Source organism: Taudactylus pleione, unplaced genomic scaffold (genome assembly GCF_031769625.1).
Source record: "Taudactylus pleione unplaced genomic scaffold, aTauple2 ptg000976l, whole genome shotgun sequence".
NCBI lineage: Eukaryota > Metazoa > Chordata > Amphibia > Anura > Myobatrachidae > Taudactylus > Taudactylus pleione.
Genome location: NW_028285377.1, coordinates 2,129,803 through 2,151,491, shown reverse-complemented (window position 1 = coordinate 2,151,491; position 21,689 = coordinate 2,129,803). Strand labels below are relative to the sequence as shown.

The window sequence follows — 21,689 nt, the reverse complement described above, 5'->3', positions numbered from 1 at the left end:
GGACATACAGTAATCTCTTTGTATATAGCCCTGATAGAGACACAGCAGTCCTACCCCTAGTGAGCAGCAGCACGTGATGTAGTCCCAGGCTGGCTTGTAGGACGGCTCTCGCTCCCAAACCATAGAGTCTCACTGGTGCCACACGGGCTGTCCCCACTGGCCAATAATGAACAGCTCCTCGCTCCTGGGCTCCTTCCGATTCCTCCAAGCTGACAACAATAGTTACATTTACAGTATTAATTTACAGAAACACTGAGAAAAATAAAACTTTAAAGTCCTTAACAAGGTCTCAGTCTGCTCAAAACAATATTACTATAGTACTGTAGGTCTCTCTCTGTGATGATATCTCTCTCGCTGCATACACACGTACAGATTATCTGTCCAACCATCCATCTAGGTGATTGCTTGGAATGAAAATCTGGTAATGTATGAAAGTAAATGACAATCAGCAATTTGCTCCCAAATGCCAGAAAATGGACAAAAACTGTTGTTGGAACAAATTGTTTAGATCAAACATTTAATCAACTTGTCTGACGCCATTTTCATCTGTTTTCTGGCATTTAGGAGCAAATTGCTGATCATCAGTTACTCCCATACATTACCAGATCTTCATTCCAACCAATCACCTAGATGGATGGTTGGACAGATAATCTTTACGTGTATACCCAGCTTTACTCAGTCACTTAATTAGTCTGGATACCCGAGGCATAAACAGCAGTAAATAATTAGTGGGAACAGAACTACAAGTCATTGAAAGAGGGAGAACAGCCGCAGTGATGGCAACTTCATCCTCCACAATGTACTATAGGCACATCTACAACAAACAGGCAATCTGTGCACTTATTACTGCGTATAGCTAATAACAAACGCCTTATAGACCGTTCTACCTAACAAACGCCATATAGACCGTTCTACCTAACAAACGCCATATAGACCGTTCTACCTAACAAACGCCATATAGACCGTTCTACCTAACAAACGCCATATAGACCGTTCTACCTAACAAACGCCATATAGACCGTTCTACCTAACAAACGCCATATAGACCGTTCTACCTAACAAACGCCATATAGACCGTTCTACCTAACAAACGCCATATAGACCGTTCTACCTAACAAACGCCATATAGACCGTTCTACCTAACAAACGCCATATAGACCGTTCTACCTAACAAACGCCTTATAGACCGTTCTACCTAACAAACGCCTTATAGACCGTTCTACCTAACAAACGCCTTATAGACCGTTCTACCTAACAAACGCCTTATAGACCGTTCTACCTAACAAACGCCTTATAGACCGTTCTACCTAACAAACGCCTTATAGACCGTTCTACCTAACAAACGCCATATAGACCGTTCTACCTAACAAACGCCATATAGACCGTTCTACCTAACAAACGCCATATAGACCGTTCTACCTAACAAACGCCTTATAGACCGTTCTACCTAACAAACGCCTTATAGACCGTTCTACCTAACAAACGCCTTATAGACCGTTCTACCTAACAAACGCCTTATAGACCGTTCTACCTAACAAACGCCTTATAGACCGTTCTACCTAACAAACGCCTTATAGACCGTTCTACCTAACAAACGCCTTATAGACCGTTCTACCTAACAAACGCCTTATAGACCGTTCTACCTAACAAACGCCTTATAGACCGTTCTACCTAACAAACGCCTTATAGACCGTTCTACCTAACAATATACTGGATACTGAATAGAGAAAAGTAACAAACACTCTCCAGCGCAGCGAGGGGGCCTGAGAGAAGGTGACACCGCCAGCGCAGCGAGGGGGCCCTGAGAGAAGGTGCCACCGCCAGCGCAGCGAGGGGGCCTGAGAGAAGGTGCCACCGCCAGCGCAGCGAGGGGGCCCTGAGAGAAGGTGCCACCGCCAGCGCAGCGAGGGGGGCCTGAGAGAAGGTGCCACCGCCAGCGCAGTGAGGGGGGCCTGAGAGAAGGTGCCACCGCCAGCGCAGCGAGGGGGGCCTGAGAGAAGGTGCCACCGCCAGCGCAGCGAGGGGGGCCTGAGAGAAGGTGCCACCGCCAGCGCAGCGAGGGGGGCCTGAGAGAAGGTGCCACCGCCAGCGCAGCGAGGGGGGCCTGAGAGAAGGTGCCACCGCCAGCGCAGCGAGGGGGGCCTGAGAGAAGGTGCCAGCGCAGCGAGGGGGGCCTGAGAGAAGGTGCCAGCGCAGCGAGGGGGGCCTGAGAGAAGGTGCCAGCGCAGCGAGGGGGGCCTGAGAGAAGGTGCCAGCGCAGCGAGGGGGGCCTGAGAGAAGGTGCCAGCGCAGCGAGGGGGGCCTGAGAGAAGGTGCCACCGCCAGCGCAGCGAGGGGGGCCTGAGAGAAGGTGCCACCGCCAGCGCAGCGAGGGGGGCCTGAGAGAAGGTGCCAGCGCCAGCGCAGCGAGGGGGGCCTGAGAGAAGGTGCCAGCACCAGCGCAGCGAGGGGGGCCTGAGAGAAGGTGCCAGCGCCAGCGCAGCGAGGGGGGCCTGAGAGAAGGTGCCAGCGCCAGCGCAGCGAGGGGGGCCTGAGAGAAGGTGCCAGCGCAGCGAGGGGGGCCTGAGAGAAGGTGCCAGCGCCAGCGCAGCGAGGGGGGCCTGAGAGAAGGTGCCAGCGCCAGCACAGCGAGGGGGGCCTGAGAGAAGGTGCCAGCGCCAGCACAGCGAGGGGGGCCTGAGAGAAGGTGCCAGCGCCAGGGCAGCGAGGAGCCGGAAAAGGGCCCTGCTCGTCAGTGAGGATAGAGGAGTGTAACACTTCATTGCATTATTATCCTATGTACAATCCATTGTCCGTGCATAGCTAGGTTTTCACGTTTACATCAAGTAATCTGTTAAACACTAAAGGTGCGCTAAACACTAGACGATATTTTACATGATTTGCCCGATTTTGATTCATCAAACGACAAATTGTGTCAAATATGTCCACTCACGATCTGCCAATCTCGTAAACGATTTTGTGCAGATCGCTCGTGTGTTGGCACTGACGATCTATCATCCATTCCGTGTCACTTGACTTGACATATCCCTGGACACACCCAATCTCCATTTTGTGCATAATCGTGCCTTGGAAGGAGACGGACGCGATTCCTGGAGCAGCTGGCACAGCCGATCGCTATTATATTTTAGTAAGTATAATGTATTGCTACTGAGCACCTGTGTATCCACTGACCACCAATGTCTATTATTACATGCTTGTCCCACCCACTGACCACCATTCTGTGCCCCCTACCCTGTCCACCAATGTCTATTACATGCATGTCCCACCCACTGACCACCATTCTGTGCCCCCTCCCCTGTCCACCAATGTCTATTATTACATGCATGCCCCACCCACTGACCACCATTCTGTGCCCCCTTCCCTGTCCACCAATGTCTATTATTACATGCATGTCCCACCCACTGACCACCATTCTGTGCCCCCTCCCCTGTCCACCAATGTCTATTATTAAATGCATGTCCCACCCACTGACCACCATTCTGTGCCCCCTCCCCTGTCCACCAATGTCTATTATTAAATGCATGTCCCACCCACTGACCACCATTCTGTGCCCCCTCCCCTGTCCACCAATGTCTATTATTAAATGCATGTCCCACCCACTGACCACCATTCTGTGCCCCCTCCCCTGTCCACCAATGTCTATTATTAAATGTCCCACGCATTGACCAGCCGAAGTTGCCAGCGTTGCGTCCGAGGAAGGGTTGGTAAGTAGAGACGCAGGGCCTGATTCATCATGTGCAGAACAGGTATGCAATCCCGCTCGCAGGTGCCTGTCAGTGATTGACAGTCTGCTGCCGCTAGTGGGCGAAGATGAAATGGAGGTGTGTCGCCACCGTTGGAGGGTAAGGGAAGAGGCCAGGATCTCCGTCGGCTGACAGAGGTTTCCTGGCCTCATCCTCTCAACTGCGGTGGCCGGCTGCATCACCCCACGGGTCACCTTAGCCGGACGATGTTACGCAGATTATCCAATGCTGCATTGGACAACGCAGCTCGAATAAGTAATGCACAGGAGATGTGATGGCTCCTGCTCTATTACCATATCTACAAGGATCGCACTGCAAAGCTGCCCGCGCGTATACATCATATCGTGGCTGCCCGCGCGTATACATCATATCGCTGCTGCCCGCGCGTATACATCATATCGCTGCTGCCCGCGCGCATACATCATATTGCTGTAGCCTGCGGGCATACATCATATCGCTGTAGCCTGCGGGCATACATCATATAACTATACAAAAAAAAAAGAAGAACATCCTGCAACAGGACCACAAAGCAAATATATAAATATTGATCAAGAAATCAATTGAAAAAACCAACTTATAACAGTATAATTAAGACTAAAGATCATATATAGTTGTTAGTTGGTGGTGCTCCCCTGGGTTTAATGACAGTACATATATATGTATACACACACACACACACACACACACTAAAGAAGTTGCTCTGTAAACAGAAAGAATCTGTGAACAAAAAACAACAAAAAAGGAAAAAACCCTTTTGGGGGCACTACTTTTAATAAATATAATGAAAAAATATATTGAAAGGATAAATAAACTATATTAAAATTTTACTTTTAATAAATATGATTAAAAAAAGTTATTTTATACAAGTAGAGAGCAAAAAGGAGAATTTACACTTTTTATAGATTTTTCCTTATGTACAAAAATAAATTGTAATGAGTGAATAGAAAACATCAATATACTGAGGGTATATCTACCTGATTGGTGATTCCTATTGGGGTAAAAATATTAACTAAATAAAAATCCTAATATAAGTAGGATAAGATATCAAGGTTTGGAGAAGAAAAATTAAATTGATTGTCAATCTGCTATATGAATTATAATTATTCAATATTAAATTGATAACAGATTTAGTGACAACCAATATCAAAATCAATAATAATATTAGAAAATATTCGTAAGTCTAATGTTCATGCATTTCATATTGTCTGTCCAGGGACAGCAGATAAACAAGAAAAGAAAATTTACACTTATCCTATAAATTAAACACTAATTTCATAAAAAAGGTTTGTTATTGCACAAAAATGAAACCGCCAAATAATGTGATCATAAATAATCTGTGTTTTTCCCTATTAAATAATAAAGAAACATTGATCTTTCAGTTCTATTACATAACTGCTGTAGCACCTCAATTTAGGTAATGAAAATATGGATAATTGTCATATGACTGTGTTAAATACAAATCAAATAGTCTTAGGGTGTAAATGATTCACAGAAGGGATTAACCTTCCTTCTTAATTATAATCCAAAAATTGATCACTCACATGCAAAGTAATAATACAAAGCTCTATAGTTGCAAAAACAATCTGATATATAGTGAGACAAATGTCTCTAACCCCACTTCAATGTATCAGTGTCTCATAGAAAAATACCTAAGGGGATTTAAATACAGAATGAGTACTTTCAACCTTAAGGTGGCCATACACGGCACGATATAGGTGCTATATCGTGCCATGTATGGGCACGATATCGTACCTGATATCGTGCTGCACGCTCCCGCGGGGTCGTATATCGCATCCCCAGGTCTTCCTGCAAAACCATCTGACCTGGGATGCGATGTACGATCCCATTCAAATGGTGGAGGGGGGACCGCACGAATACCGGCAGTGACAGCACGATCCATCTGCTGACGGATCGGCAGTCTCACTACATGGTGCATCGCCAGCAATAAAAAGCGAATTAGTGAATATTAGGACGGAGGACCTTGACAATATATTTTTTGGTGACACAAATAGGGAAGATCCTAACTACACCTGGGAAGAAGACCTAAAAAAAAACTTAAACAGACCTTACTACGACAAGCAAGAGTTAATTGGGACCTCACAAGACTTGAGAATTATAGCAAACACGAAATTGCCCCCAGGGGCCTTAGGCCAATAGTTTTCCCGTCATTTGATTTAGTCACCGAAACTTTGAAAAAAGAATGGGAGGAATGCCTCCTTAAATGCTCCCAGGAGCTTATAAATAGTCTTATTAAACACGACCACTTGGTATTAGAAGCTTGCACCAAGGAGATAGATACATTAGGCCAGAAGTTGGAAATCTTTGAAAAGGATATTGCTTTTCAAAAACAATTTGAACTTATTAAGAAAGATTTGACAACATATGAAAAAACAATAATAGAGAGAAAAAGATCTAAATATATAAAGGGATAAACAGGATTTATCCTCTGGGAAAATATTTAAATGGAGTAGATTCAATAGAAGAGATTCAAAAAGAGACTCAAGAGAATAATATTCTTCATCGGAAATTGAATCTTCCGGTACAGAGGATAATTTAGATTCTATAAAACTTGGACTCACAATTACCAGACAGCAGAAGGGACAACCTTACTTTTTTAGAGAATCGTCAAGATGGAGATGAAGACCACCAAGAGGAAGACAAGGAGGAGTATCAAGAAAAGGAAAAAAAAAAAAACTATCAAAAGATGGGACTCACCAACACCAACAAGATACCAAACGAGAACCTCAAGGAGATAAATGATACCCCGTCCACCTTAAATATTATCAATCTTTCTAAACATATTCTGACAGAAGATCAAATCAGAATTCTCTCTAAAGGTTTATCCTTTTCTTAATAGATTTGGATGGGAAAAGAACTTAAGACTGTTTGGTAGAAAACGTCTTTTAACCAAATATCACGCCAATAGACGTAAACAAGGAATGGAGTCTCAACAAACAGAGGCCAGTACCCTGACCCTGGAAAATGTTGATGACATCTCCAATACCCTTTTTTTATGAAATTAGTGTTTAATTTATAGGATATATACAGAATTGTTGTCGCTATAAAAGTATAAATTTTCTCTTTTCTGGTTTATCCGTTGTCCCTGGACAGACAATATGAGATGCATGAACATTAGACTTACGAATATTTTCTAATATTATTATTGATTGTCACTAAATCTGTTATCAATTTAATATTGAATCATATATTTATAGCATGCGGGCATACATCATATAGCTATAGCCTGCGGGCATACATCATAATATATATACACATACACACACATACATACAGGTTGAGTCTCCCATATCCGTATATTCCGAAATACAGAATATTTTTAGCATGACTGAGAAAGTGAAACCTTTGCTTTCTGATGGTTCAATGTATGCAAACTTTGTTTAAAGCACAAAATTATTAAAATACAGTACAAAATAACCTTCAGGCTCTGTGTATATGAAACGTAAATGAATTTCATGTATGTACACACTTTTTTTTCTGCACAAAATTACTACAAATATTGTATAAAATGACTTGCAGGCTGTGTGTATAAAGGTGTATAACACATTTAAATGCGTTCTGTGTTTAGATTTAGGTCCCATTCTCATGATATCTCATTATGGTATGCAAATATTCCAATATCCGAAATTGCCCTGGTCCCAAGTGTGTGTGTGTATGTGTATGTGTATGTGTATGTGTATGTGTGTGTGTATATATGTATATATATATGTGTATATATATCTATCTATCTATCTATCTATCTCTCTGTCATGCAGCTTTCCAATTGTGATCCTTGCTAAATCAGGCCCACAGTGCATACACACCATGGCTCTCATTCAGAGACGCTCGCAAAATGCGAGCGGTCGCTCTGAATGAGGGCGGCCACTTGGGTTTTGAAGTGCGGCCTCCTGGTCGCTAGCTAAGCTGTGGGTTACCACGCACAGCTTTAGCGATCGACCAGGATGATGGTCAAGACCATCGTGACAATCGGGGCTTGCGACATGACCCTAAGGTTGGGTCTCGGCAACCGCAAGCCATAGGGAGCTTCCTGCTCTGATCGAGCAGGAAGCTCCCACTGACATCACTGTGGATGTCAGTGCGGCCGCCCACAAAACGGCAGGCGTTCCTTAAGGAATGCCTCCGTTTGTGAAACCACCCCCCCGCCAAGCCTACAAAACGGGTCGAGCTGTCGATCAACATCGACAGCCGCCCCTTTTGTAGTGAGCTCCGGAGCGAGAGAATTTCTCTCTCGCTCCGGGGTTTGCGCAAGGCCTAAACATCGACCCGCTTGCGAGCGGGTCTGAATGGAGGTCCCATGTTTGTTGTTGGGTTATTTTTTACATTACTTTATTTCCTTTCCCCAAATGTCTGCTCCATTTTCTTAATCGGAGACAGTCCTCCTGCCATGACACTGCCCCAGAACCATTAACACAGTCCATGTATTCCTCCTTGACTTGTTTTGCCCGGGCAGTCCCTGTGTTTTGCAGTCCAGGTGTTGCCACAGACGACAACTGGCCAATGTCCTCAGGGTGGTCAGGGTCGTCTGGCATAGCTGTGCCAGATGCCCTTTCTTGGGTTGTTTTGCGCCGTAGAAAGTTATGCAGGACACAGCACGCCAAGACGATCCCGTCAATTATGTCTACAAGCAGGTCTATTGTGGTGTGGAAAATGCAGAAGCGGCTAATGAGAATTCCAAACATTTTCCACAATACGGCGTGCCCTGGAAAGCCTGGAACTGTAGATCCGCTTCTCTCTGGTCAGGCCCCTTTGCGCATATGGCTTCATGATATTCTCGTGTAATGCGAAAGCCTCGTCAGCCACAAAGACAAAGCTTAGGCCGTGCTTGGTTTCCTCCACTGTCGGCAACTTGAGGGTCTTGGAGGCGAGGTTGTGGTAGAATGCAATCTGTTTGATCGAACCACCATCCGAAGCACGGCCATTCTTGCAAACGTCCACAAACACAAATTCGTAATTGGTATTCACCACCGCCATGAGAACGATGCCGAGTACCCCTTATAATTATAATAGTAGGATCTGGAGTTGGTAGGTGAGGTGATGCGGATATATGTTTCCCATCGATGGCTCCCCCCCAGTTATTGAAATTGCAACGCTGTTCAAATTCTTCAAATTCTATGGTTTGACTCCTCCACGGTTATTGGAAACTAGAAAAAAAAAAGGGTATTGGTTAGAATATGATCATTCATTTTTGGTTTACATTTTTCCAACAGAATCCCACCCAAGAACTGGAGTTGGCAGGGACTCCTGATTTGAGCCTCACCGGGGAAAGTATCGCTGCCTCCATGCCCACCATCAACAGCCACATAAAAAAGAGAGAAGGCCTCAGCAGGGAGGAAAACCGCCACAAACCACGCAGCCTGCAGACGACTTCTTGAGGCCGGTTGAAGAGATCTGAAGAAGGCTCCCCGACCACTTTGATCACCTAACTTGCCACATAAATAGCTCCATGAGGCAGCTGAAGCCCGACATGCGGATGCTGTATGATTTAGTCGTCAGGGGGCTCAGAAATCATTTGTCTCCAGCCACCTACATCGCTGACCCTCATCCCTACCCACCTGCCCCTCCCGCCTCTGTGATGCCTCCCACCCACTCACCGCCTACTCCCCCACCCACTAACCCGGCTACCTTGAGCCAGGCTATTTATAATGCCCTTTTGGCGTCTGAGGAGGAGATTCCTGGGTTTTACAACCTTTAACAGTGTTATTTCATGTTTTTATACAATTAAGTTAACCTTTCCTAATGGCTACTCTCTGGTATACGGTGGTGACAACGCTGATTGGATACGGTCATTATACACTTGGTGGAAGCCGGGGCCACAATCTGTACTTGCGCCATGTGTTTTTTGGCCTATACCATCGGGCGTCTGACCCACCACATATCATAGAGCAGCATAGCAATTGGGGCCTTTTACATTATAAATGCATAAAAAAAAGGAAAGCATTCTCACAGGTGTTTTTTCCATGTTTGGATTGCCTTTATGACAAGACTATAAAATAGGCAGTTTTATCACACGCAGCCATGTTGGCGGCACATTTTACACCAGTTTTCTACATTTCCAAAAAAATAAATAAAAACTTTAATCTTTCTAAAGAAATTAACGTGTAGTGTTTTTCTTACCTTGCACAACTGGTACTGCAGAACTATGACAATATCTTTGCAGGTCTCCAGGATGACGCCGCCCATGGACTGAGGAAAGATGAGGGTCCCAAACTTCAGGTCAGCCATAGACCTTCCTGTAGCCACCAACCCCTCCTCAGCAGGGATGGCCCTCCGCAGCTTAGTATCCTGCCTCTCGATGTAGGGAGACACCAGACGCAGCAACTCCTGGAAGGTGGAGTCACCCATGTGCAGGAAGTTGAGGTAGTCATCCGAATTGTTACCGAACATCCATAAGCAGGGACATGAGAGCGCAAATATCCCTCTGCAGCAGCCACTCCTTTGTCCAATAGCAATGTACAGCGTTCAGCAGGTATACACCAAGCCTCACTAGTCACAGAGCAGTAATGTAATGTACAGAGGTCAGCAGGTATACACCAAGCCTCACTAGTCACAGAGCAGTAATGTAATGTACAGGGCTCAGCAGGTATACACCAAGCCTCACTAGTCACAGAGCAGTAATGTAATGTACAGGGCTCAGCAGGTATACACCAAGCCTCACTAGTCACAGAGCAGTAATGTAATGTACAGAGGTCAGCAGGTATACACCAAGCCTCACTAGTCACAGAGCAGTAATGTCATGTACAGCGGTCAGCAGGTATACACCAAGCCTCACTAGTCACAGAGCAGTAATGTAATGTACAGCGTTCAGCAGGTATACACCAAGCCTCACTAGTCACAGAGCAGTAATGTAATGTACAGCAGTCAGCAGGTATACACCAAGCCTCACTAGTCACAGAGCAGTAATGTCATGTACAGCGTTCAGCAGGTATACACCAAGCCTCACTAGTCACAGAGCAGTAATGTAATGTACAGAGGTCAGCAGGTATACACCAAGCCTCACTAGTCACAGAGCAGTAATGTAATGTACAGCGTTCAGCAGGTATACACCAAGCCTCACTAGTCACAGAGCAGTAATGTAATGTACAGCATTCAGCAGGTATACACCAAGCCTCACTAGTCACAGAGCAGTAATGTAATGTACAGCGTTCAGCAGGTATACACCAAGCCTCACTAGTCACAGAGCAGTAATGTAATGTACAGCGTTCAGCAGGTATACACCAAGCCTCACTAGTCACAGAGCAGTAATGTAATGTACAGCAGTCAGCAGGTATACACCAAGCCTCACTAGTCACAGAGCAGTAATGTCATGTACAGCGTTCAGCAGGTATACACCAAGCCTCACTAGTCACAGAGCAGTAATGTAATGTACAGAGGTCAGCAGGTATACACCAAGCCTCACTAGTCACAGAGCAGTAATGTAATGTACAGCGTTCAGCAGGTATACACCAAGCCTCACTAGTCACAGAGCAGTAATGTAATGTACAGGGCTCAGCAGGTATACACCAAGCCTCACTAGTCACAGAGCAGTAATGTAATGTACAGCGTTCAGCAGGTATACACCAAGCCTCACTAGTCACAGAGCAGTAATGTAATGTACAGCATTCAGCAGGTATACACCAAGCCTCACTAGTCACAGAGCAGTAATGTAATGTACAGCGTTCAGCAGGTATACACCAAGCCTCACTAGTCACAGAGCAGTAATGTAATGTACAGCATTCAGCAGGTATACACCAAGCCTCACTAGTCACAGAGCAGAGCAGTAATGTAATGTACAGCGTTCAGCAGGTATACACCAAGCCTCACTAGTCACAGAGCAGTAATGTAATGTACAGCGTTCAGCAGGTATACACCAAGCCTCACTAGTCACAGAGCAGTAATGTAATGTACAGCGTTCAGCAGGTATACACCAAGCCTCACTAGTCATAGAGCAGTACTGTAATGTACAGAGGTCAGCAGGTATACACCAAGCCTCACTAGTCACAGAGCAGTAATGTAATGTACAGCGTTCAGCAGGTATACACCAAGCCTCACTAGTCACAGAGCAGTAATGTAATGTACAGCATTCAGCAGGTATACACCAAGCCTCACTAGTCACAGAGCAGTAATGTAATGTACAGCGTTCTGCAGGTATACACCAAGCCTCACTAGTCACAGAGCAGTAATGTAATGTACAGAGGTCAGCAGGTATACACCAAGCCTCACTAGTCACAGAGCAGTAATGTAATGTACAGCAGGTATACACCAAGCCTCACTAGTCACAGAGCAGTAATGTAATGTACAGCAGGTATACACCAAGCCTCACTAGTCACAGAGCAGTAATGTAATGTACAGCGGTCAGCAGGTATACACCAAGCCTCACTAGTCACAGAGCAGTAATGTAATGTACAGCGTTCAGCAGGTATACACCAAGCCTCACTAGTCACAGAGCAGTAATGTAATGTACAGCGTTCAGCAGGTATACACCAAGCCTCACTAGTCACAGAGCAGTAATGTAATGTACAGCATTCAGCAGGTATACACCAAGCCTCACTAGTCACAGAGCAGTAATGTAATGTACAGCATTCAGCAGGTATACACCAAGCCTCACTAGTCACAGGGCAGTAATGTAATGTACAGCAGGTATACACCAAGCCTCACTAGTCACAGAGCAGTAATGTAATGTACAGCGGTCAGCAGGTATACACCAAGCCTCACTAGTCACAGAGCAGTAATGTAATGTACAGCAGGTATACACCAAGCCTCACTAGTCACAGAGCAGTAATGTAATGTACAGAGGTCAGCAGGTATACACCAAGCCTCACTAGTCACAGAGCAGTAATGTAATGTACAGCAGGTATACACCAAGCCGCACTAGTCACAGAGCAGTAATGTAATGTACAGCAGGTATACACCAAGCCTCACTAGTCACAGAGCAGTAATGTAATGTACAGAGGTCAGCAGGTATACACCAAGCCTCACTAGTCACAGAGCAGTAATGTAATGTACAGCAGGTATACACCAAGCCTCACTAGTCACAGAGCAGTAATGTAATGTACAGCATTCAGCAGGTATACACCAAGCCTCACTAGTCACAGGGCAGTAATGTAATGTACAGCATTCAGCAGGTATACACCAAGCCTCACTAGTCACAGAGCAGTAATGTAATGTACAGCGGTCAGCAGGTATACACCAAGCCTCACTAGTCACAGAGCAGTAATGTAATGTACAGCAGGTATACACCAAGCCTCACTAGTCACAGAGCAGTAATGTAATGTGCAGCGTTCAGCAGGTATACACCAAGCCTCACTAGTCACAGAGCAGTAATGTAATGTACAGAGGTCAGCAGGTATACACCAAGCCTCACTAGTCACAGAGCAGTAATGTAATGTACAGCAGGTATACACCAAGCCTCACTAGTCACAGAGCAGTAATGTAATGTACAGCGGTCAGCAGGTATACACCAAGCCTCACTAGTCACAGAGCAGTAATGTAATGTACAGAGGTCAGCAGGTATACACCAAGCCTCACTAGTCACAGAGCAGTAATGTAATGTACAGCAGGTATACACCAAGCCTCACTAGTCACAGAGCAGTAATGTAATGTACAGCATTCAGCAGGTATACACCAAGCCTCACTAGTCACAGGGCAGTAATGTAATGTACAGCAGGTATACACCAAGCCTCACTAGTCACAGAGCAGTAATGTAATGTACAGCAGGTATACACCAAGCCTCACTAGTCACAGAGCAGTAATGTAATTTACAGCGTTCAGCAGGTATACACCAAGCCTCACTAGTCACAGAGCAGTAATGTAATGTACAGCGTTCAGCAGGTATACACCAAGCCTCACTAGTCACAGAGCAGTAATGTAATGTACAGCGTTCAGCAGGTATACACCAAGCCTCACTAGTCACAGAGCAGTAATGTAATGTACAGCGTTCAGCAGGTATACACCAAGCCTCACTAGTCACAGAGCAGTAATGTAATGTACAGCATTCAGCAGGTATACACCAAGCCTCACTAGTCACAGAGCAGAGCAGTAATGTAATGTACAGCGTTCAGCAGGTATACACCAAGCCTCACTAGTCACAGAGCAGTAATGTAATGTACAGCATTCAGCAGGTATACACCAAGCCTCACTAGTCACAGAGCAGAGCAGTAATGTAATGTACAGCGTTCAGCAGGTATACACCAAGCCTCACTAGTCACAGAGCAGTAATGTAATGTACAGCGTTCAGCAGGTATACACCAAGCCTCACTAGTCACAGAGCAGTAATGTAATGTACAGCGTTCAGCAGGTATACACCAAGCCTCACTAGTCATAGAGCAGTACTGTAATGTACAGAGGTCAGCAGGTATACACCAAGCCTCACTAGTCACAGAGCAGTAATGTAATGTACAGCGTTCAGCAGGTATACACCAAGCCTCACTAGTCACAGAGCAGTAATGTAATGTACAGCATTCAGCAGGTATACACCAAGCCTCACTAGTCACAGAGCAGTAATGTAATGTACAGCGTTCTGCAGGTATACACCAAGCCTCACTAGTCACAGAGCAGTAATGTAATGTACAGAGGTCAGCAGGTATACACCAAGCCTCACTAGTCACAGAGCAGTAATGTAATGTACAGCAGGTATACACCAAGCCTCACTAGTCACAGAGCAGTAATGTAATGTACAGCAGGTATACACCAAGCCTCACTAGTCACAGAGCAGTAATGTAATGTACAGCGGTCAGCAGGTATACACCAAGCCTCACTAGTCACAGAGCAGTAATGTAATGTACAGCGTTCAGCAGGTATACACCAAGCCTCACTAGTCACAGAGCAGTAATGTAATGTACAGCGTTCAGCAGGTATACACCAAGCCTCACTAGTCACAGAGCAGTAATGTAATGTACAGCATTCAGCAGGTATACACCAAGCCTCACTAGTCACAGAGCAGTAATGTAATGTACAGCATTCAGCAGGTATACACCAAGCCTCACTAGTCACAGGGCAGTAATGTAATGTACAGCAGGTATACACCAAGCCTCACTAGTCACAGAGCAGTAATGTAATGTACAGCGGTCAGCAGGTATACACCAAGCCTCACTAGTCACAGAGCAGTAATGTAATGTACAGCAGGTATACACCAAGCCTCACTAGTCACAGAGCAGTAATGTAATGTACAGAGGTCAGCAGGTATACACCAAGCCTCACTAGTCACAGAGCAGTAATGTAATGTACAGCAGGTATACACCAAGCCGCACTAGTCACAGAGCAGTAATGTAATGTACAGCAGGTATACACCAAGCCTCACTAGTCACAGAGCAGTAATGTAATGTACAGAGGTCAGCAGGTATACACCAAGCCTCACTAGTCACAGAGCAGTAATGTAATGTACAGCAGGTATACACCAAGCCTCACTAGTCACAGAGCAGTAATGTAATGTACAGCATTCAGCAGGTATACACCAAGCCTCACTAGTCACAGGGCAGTAATGTAATGTACAGCATTCAGCAGGTATACACCAAGCCTCACTAGTCACAGAGCAGTAATGTAATGTACAGCGGTCAGCAGGTATACACCAAGCCTCACTAGTCACAGAGCAGTAATGTAATGTACAGCAGGTATACACCAAGCCTCACTAGTCACAGAGCAGTAATGTAATGTGCAGCGTTCAGCAGGTATACACCAAGCCTCACTAGTCACAGAGCAGTAATGTAATGTACAGAGGTCAGCAGGTATACACCAAGCCTCACTAGTCACAGAGCAGTAATGTAATGTACAGCAGGTATACACCAAGCCTCACTAGTCACAGAGCAGTAATGTAATGTACAGCGGTCAGCAGGTATACACCAAGCCTCACTAGTCACAGAGCAGTAATGTAATGTACAGAGGTCAGCAGGTATACACCAAGCCTCACTAGTCACAGAGCAGTAATGTAATGTACAGCAGGTATACACCAAGCCTCACTAGTCACAGAGCAGTAATGTAATGTACAGCATTCAGCAGGTATACACCAAGCCTCACTAGTCACAGGGCAGTAATGTAATGTACAGCAGGTATACACCAAGCCTCACTAGTCACAGAGCAGTAATGTAATGTACAGCAGGTATACACCAAGCCTCACTAGTCACAGAGCAGTAATGTAATGTACAGCGTTCAGCAGGTATACACCAAGCCTCACTAGTCACAGAGCAGTAATGTAATGTACAGCGTTCAGCAGGTATACACCAAGCCTCACTAGTCACAGAGCAGTAATGTAATGTACAGCGTTCAGCAGGTATACACCAAGCCTCACTAGTCACAGAGCAGTAATGTAATGTACAGCGTTCAGCAGGTATACACCAAGCCTCACTAGTCACAGAGCAGTAATGTAATGTACAGCATTCAGCAGGTATACACCAAGCCTCACTAGTCACAGAGCAGTAATGTACAGCATTCAGCAGGTATACACCAAGCCTCACTAGTCACAGAGCAGTAATGTACAGCGTTCAGCAGGTATACACCAAGCCTCACTAGTCACAGGGCAGTAATGTAATGTACAGAGGTCAGCAGGTATACACCAAGCCTCACTAGTCACAGAGCAGTAATGTACAGGGGTCAGCAGGTATACACCAAGCCTCACTAGTCACAGAGCAGTAATGTAATGTACAGCGTTCAGCAGGTATACACCAAGCCTCACTAGTCACAGAGCAGTAATGTAATGTACAGCGTTCAGCAGGTATACACCAAGCCTCACTAGTCACACAGCAGTAATGTACAGCGTTCAGCAGGTATACACCAAGCCTCACTAGTCACAGAGCAGTAATGTAATGTACAGCGTTCAGCAGGTATACACCAAGCCTCACTAGTCACAGAGCAGTAATGTACAGCATTCAGCAGGTATACACCAAGCCTCACTAGTCACAGAGCAGTAATGTACAGCGTTCAGCAGGTATACACCAAGCCTCACTAGTCACAGGGCAGTAATGTAATGTACAGAGGTCAGCAGGTATACACCAAGCCTCACTAGTCACAGAGCAGTAATGTACAGGGGTCAGCAGGTATACACCAAGCCTCACTAGTCACAGAGCAGTAATGTAATGTACAGCGTTCAGCAGGTATACACCAAGCCTCACTAGTCACAGAGCAGTAATGTAATGTACAGCGTTCAGCAGGTATACACCAAGCCTCACTAGTCACAGAGCAGTAATGTAATGTACAGCGTTCAGCAGGTATACACCAAGCCTCACTAGTCACACAGCAGTAATGTACAGCGTTCAGCAGGTATACACCAAGCCTCACTAGTCACAGAGCAGTAATGTAATGTACAGCGTTCAGCAGGTATACACCAAGCCACACTAGTCACAGAGCAGTAATGTAATGTACAGAGGTCAGCAGGTATACACCAAGCCTCACTAGTCACAGAGCAGTAATGTACAGCATTCAGCAGGTATACACCAAGCCTCACTAGTCACAGAGCAGTAATGTACAGCATTCAGCAGGTATACACCAAGCCTCACTAGTCAGAGCAGTAATGTACAGCGTTCAGCAGGTATACACCAAGCCTCACTAGTCACAGAGCAGTAATGTAATGTACAGCGTTCAGCAGGTATACACCAAGCCTCACTAGTCACAGAGCAGTAATGTAATGTACAGCGTTCAGCAGGTATACACCAAGCCTCACTAGTCACAGAGCAGTAATGTAATGTACAGCGTTCAGCAGGTATACACCAAGCCTCACTAGTCACAGAGCAGTAATGTAATGTACAGCGTTCAGCAGGTATACACCAAGCCTCACTAGTCACAGAGCAGTAATGTAATGTACAGCGTTCAGCAGGTATACACCAAGCCTCACTAGTCACAGAGCAGTAATGTAATGTACAGCGTTCAGCAGGTATACACCAAGCCTCACTAGTCACACAGCAGTAATGTACAGCGTTCAGCAGGTATACACCAAGCCTCACTAGTCACAGAGCAGTAATGTAATGTACAGCGTTCAGCAGGTATACACCAAGCCACACTAGTCACAGAGCAGTAATGTAATGTACAGAGGTCAGCAGGTATACACCAAGTCTCACTAGTCACAGAGCAGTAATGTACAGCGTTCAGCAGGTATACACCAAGCCTCACTAGTCACACAGCAGTAATGTACAGCGTTCAGCAGGTATACACCAAGCCTCACTAGTCACAGAGCAGTAATGTAATGTACAGCGGTCAGCAGGTATACACCAAGCCTCACTAGTCACAGAGCAGTAATGTAATGTACAGCGGTCAGCAGGTATACACCAAGCCTCACTAGTCACAGAGCAGTAATGTAATGTACAGCGTTCAGCAGGTATACACCAAGCCTCACTAGTCACAGAGCAGTAATGTAATGTACAGAGGTCAGCAGGTATACACCAAGCCTCACTAGTCACAGAGCAGTAATGTAATGTACAGCGTTCAGCAGGTATACACCAAGCCTCACTAGTCACAGAGCAGTAATGTAATGTACAGAGGTCAGCAGGTATACACCAAGCCTCACTAGTCACAGAGCAGTAATGTACAGCATTCAGCAGGTATACACCAAGCCTCACTAGTCACAGAGCAGTAATGTAATGTACAGCGTTCAGCAGGTATACACAAAGCCTCACTAGTCACAGGGCAGTAATGTAATGTACAGAGGTCAGCAGGTATACACCAAGCCTCACTAGTCACAGAGCAGTAATGTACAGGGGTCAGCAGGTATACACCAAGCCTCACTAGTCACAGAGCAGTAATGTAATGTACAGCGTTCAGCAGGTATACACCAAGCCTCACTAGTCACAGGGCAGTAATGTAATGTACAGAGGTCAGCAGGTATACACCAAGCCTCACTAGTCACAGAGCAGTAATGTACAGCGGTCAGCAGGTATACACCAAGCCTCACTAGTCACAGAGCAGTAATGTAATGTACAGCGTTCAGCAGGTATACACCAAGCCTCACTAGTCACAGAGCAGTAATGTAATGTACAGCAGTCAGAAGGTATACACCAAGCCTTACTAGTCACAGAGCAGTAATGTAATGTACAGAGGTCAGCAGGTATACACCAAGCCTCACTAGTCACAGAGCAGTAATGTAATGTACAGAGGTCAGCAGGTATACACCAAGCCTCACTAGTCACAGAGCAGTAAAGTAATGTACAGCATTCAGCAGGTATACACCAAGCCTCACTAGTCACAGAGCAGTAATGTAATGTAATGTACAGCGTTCAGCAGGTCTACACCAAGCCTCACTAGTCACAGAGCAGTAATGTAATGTACAGAGGTCAGCAGGTATACACCAAGCCTCACTAGTCACAGAGCAGAGCAGTAATGTAATGTACAGCGTTCAGCAGGTATACACCAAGCCTCACTAGTCACAGATCAGTAATGTAATGTACAGGGCTCAGCAGGTATACACCAAGCCTCACTAGTCACAGAGCAGTAATGTAATGTACAGCGTTCAGCAGGTATACACCAAGCCTCACTAGTCACAGAGCAGTAATGTAATGTACAGCGGTCAGCAGGTATACACCAAGCCTCACTAGTCACAGAGCAGTAATGTAATGTACAGCGTTCAGCAGGTATACACCAAGCCTCACTAGTCACAGAGCAGTAATGTAATGTACAGCGGTCAGCAGGTATACACCAAGCCTCACTAGTCACAGAGCAGTAATGTAATGTACAGCGTTCAGCAGGTATACACCAAGCCTCACTAGTCACAGAGCAGTAATGTAATGTACAGAGGTCAGCAGGTATACACCAAGCCTCACTAGTCACAGAGCAGTAATGTAATGTACAGCGTTCAGCAGGTATACACCAAGCCTCACTAGTCACAGAGCAGTAATGTAATGTACAGAGGTCAGCAGGTATACACCAAGCCTCACTAGTCACAGAGCAGTAATGTACAGCATTCAGCAGGTATACACCAAGCCTCACTAGTCACAGAGCAGTAATGTAATGTACAGCGTTCAGCAGGTATACACAAAGCCTCACTAGTCACAGGGCAGTAATGTAATGTACAGAGGTCAGCAGGTATACACCAAGCCTCACTAGTCACAGAGCAGTAATGTACAGGGGTCAGCAGGTATACACCAAGCCTCACTAGTCACAGAGCAGTAATGTAATGTACAGCGTTCAGCAGGTATACACCAAGCCTCACTAGTCACAGGGCAGTAATGTAATGTACAGAGGTCAGCAGGTATACACCAAGCCTCACTAGTCACAGAGCAGTAATGTACAGCGGTCAGCAGGTATACACCAAGCCTCACTAGTCACAGAGCAGTAATGTAATGTACAGCGTTCAGCAGGTATACACCAAGCCTCACTAGTCACAGAGCAGTAATGTAATGTACAGCAGTCAGAAGGTATACACCAAGCCTTACTAGTCACAGAGCAGTAATGTAATGTACAGAGGTCAGCAGGTATACACCAAGCCTCACTAGTCACAGAGCAGTAATGTAATGTACAGAGGTCAGCAGGTATACACCAAGCCTCACTAGTCACAGAGCAGTAAAGTAATGTACAGCATTCAGCAGGTATACACCAAGCCTCACTAGTCACAGAGCAGTAATGTAATGTAATGTACAGCGTTCAGCAGGTCTACACCAAGCCTCACTAGTCACAGAGCAGTAATGTAATGTACAGAGGTCAGCAGGTATACACCAAGCCTCACTAGTCACAGAGCAGAGCAGTAATGTAATGTACAGCGTTCAGCAGGTATACACCAAGCCTCACTAGTCACAGATCAGTAATGTAATGTACAGGGCTCAGCAGGTATACACCAAGCCTCACTAGTCACAGAGCAGTAATGTAATGTACAGCGTTCAGCAGGTATACACCAAGCCTCACTAGTCACAGAGCAGTAATGTAATGTACAGCGGTCAGCAGGTATACACCAAGCCTCACTAGTCACAGAGCAGTAATGTAATGTACAGCGTTCAGCAGGTATACACCAAGCCTCACTAGTCACAGAGCAGTAATGTAATGTACAGCGTTCAGCAGGTATACACCAAGCCTCACTAGTCACAGAGCAAGAATGTAATGTACAGCATTCAGCAGGTATACACCAAGCCTCACTAGTCACAGAGCAGTAATGTAATGTACAGCGTTCAGCAGGTATACACCAAGCCTCACTAGTCACAGAGCAGAGCAGTAATGTAATGTACAGCGTTCAGCAGGTATACACCAAGCCTCACTAGTCACAGAGCAGTAATGTAATGTACAGCGTTCAGCAGGTATACACCAAGCCTCACTAGTCACAGAGCAGTAATGTAATGTACAGAGGTCAGCAGGTATACACCAAGCCTCACTAGTCACAGAGCAGTAATGTAATGTACAGCATTCAGCAGGTATACACCAAGCCTCACTAGTCAGAGCAGTAATGTAATGTACAGCGTTCTGCAGGTATACACCAAGCCTCACTAGTCACAGAGCAGTAATGTAATGTACAGCGTTCAGCAGGTACACACCAAGCCTCACTAGTCACAGAGCAGTAATGTACAGAGGTCAGCAGGTATACACCAAGCCTCACTAGTCACAGAGCAGTAATGTAATGTACAGCAGGTAAACACCAAGCCTCACTAGTCACAGAGCAGTAATGTAATGTACAGCAGGTATACACCAAGCCTCACTAGTCACAGAGCAGTAATGTAATGTACAGCGGTCAGCAGGTATACACCAAGCCTCACTAGTCACAGAGCAGTAATGTAATGTACAGCGTTCAGCAGGTATACACCAAGCCTCACTAGTCACAGAGCAGTAATGTAATGTACAGCGTTCAGCAGGTATACACCAAGCCTCACTAGTCACAGAGCAGTAATGTAATGTACAGCATTCAGCAGGTATACACCAAGCCTCACTAGTCAGAGCAGTAATGTAATGTACAGCGTTCAGCAGGTATACACCAAGCCTCACTAGTCACAGAGCAGTAATGTAATGTACAGCGTTCAGCAGGTATACACCAAGCCTCACTAGTCACAGAGC

At 45.5% G+C, this 21,689-nt stretch overlaps 1 protein-coding gene across 4 annotated transcripts in view; it reads right to left on the bottom strand.

The window, feature by feature from the left end:
• Positions 1-21,689, bottom strand: part of ALS2 (alsin Rho guanine nucleotide exchange factor ALS2) — a 212,120-nt gene that overhangs the window by 167,601 nt on the left and 22,830 nt on the right. For all 4 annotated transcript variants that reach the window (XM_088460710.1, XM_088460709.1, XM_088460712.1 and 1 more), the window contains one exon: positions 55-209. In XM_088460710.1, the coding sequence (XP_088316836.1) occupies positions 55-209 (155 nt within the window). The remainder of the gene's footprint in view (positions 1-54; positions 210-21,689) is intronic.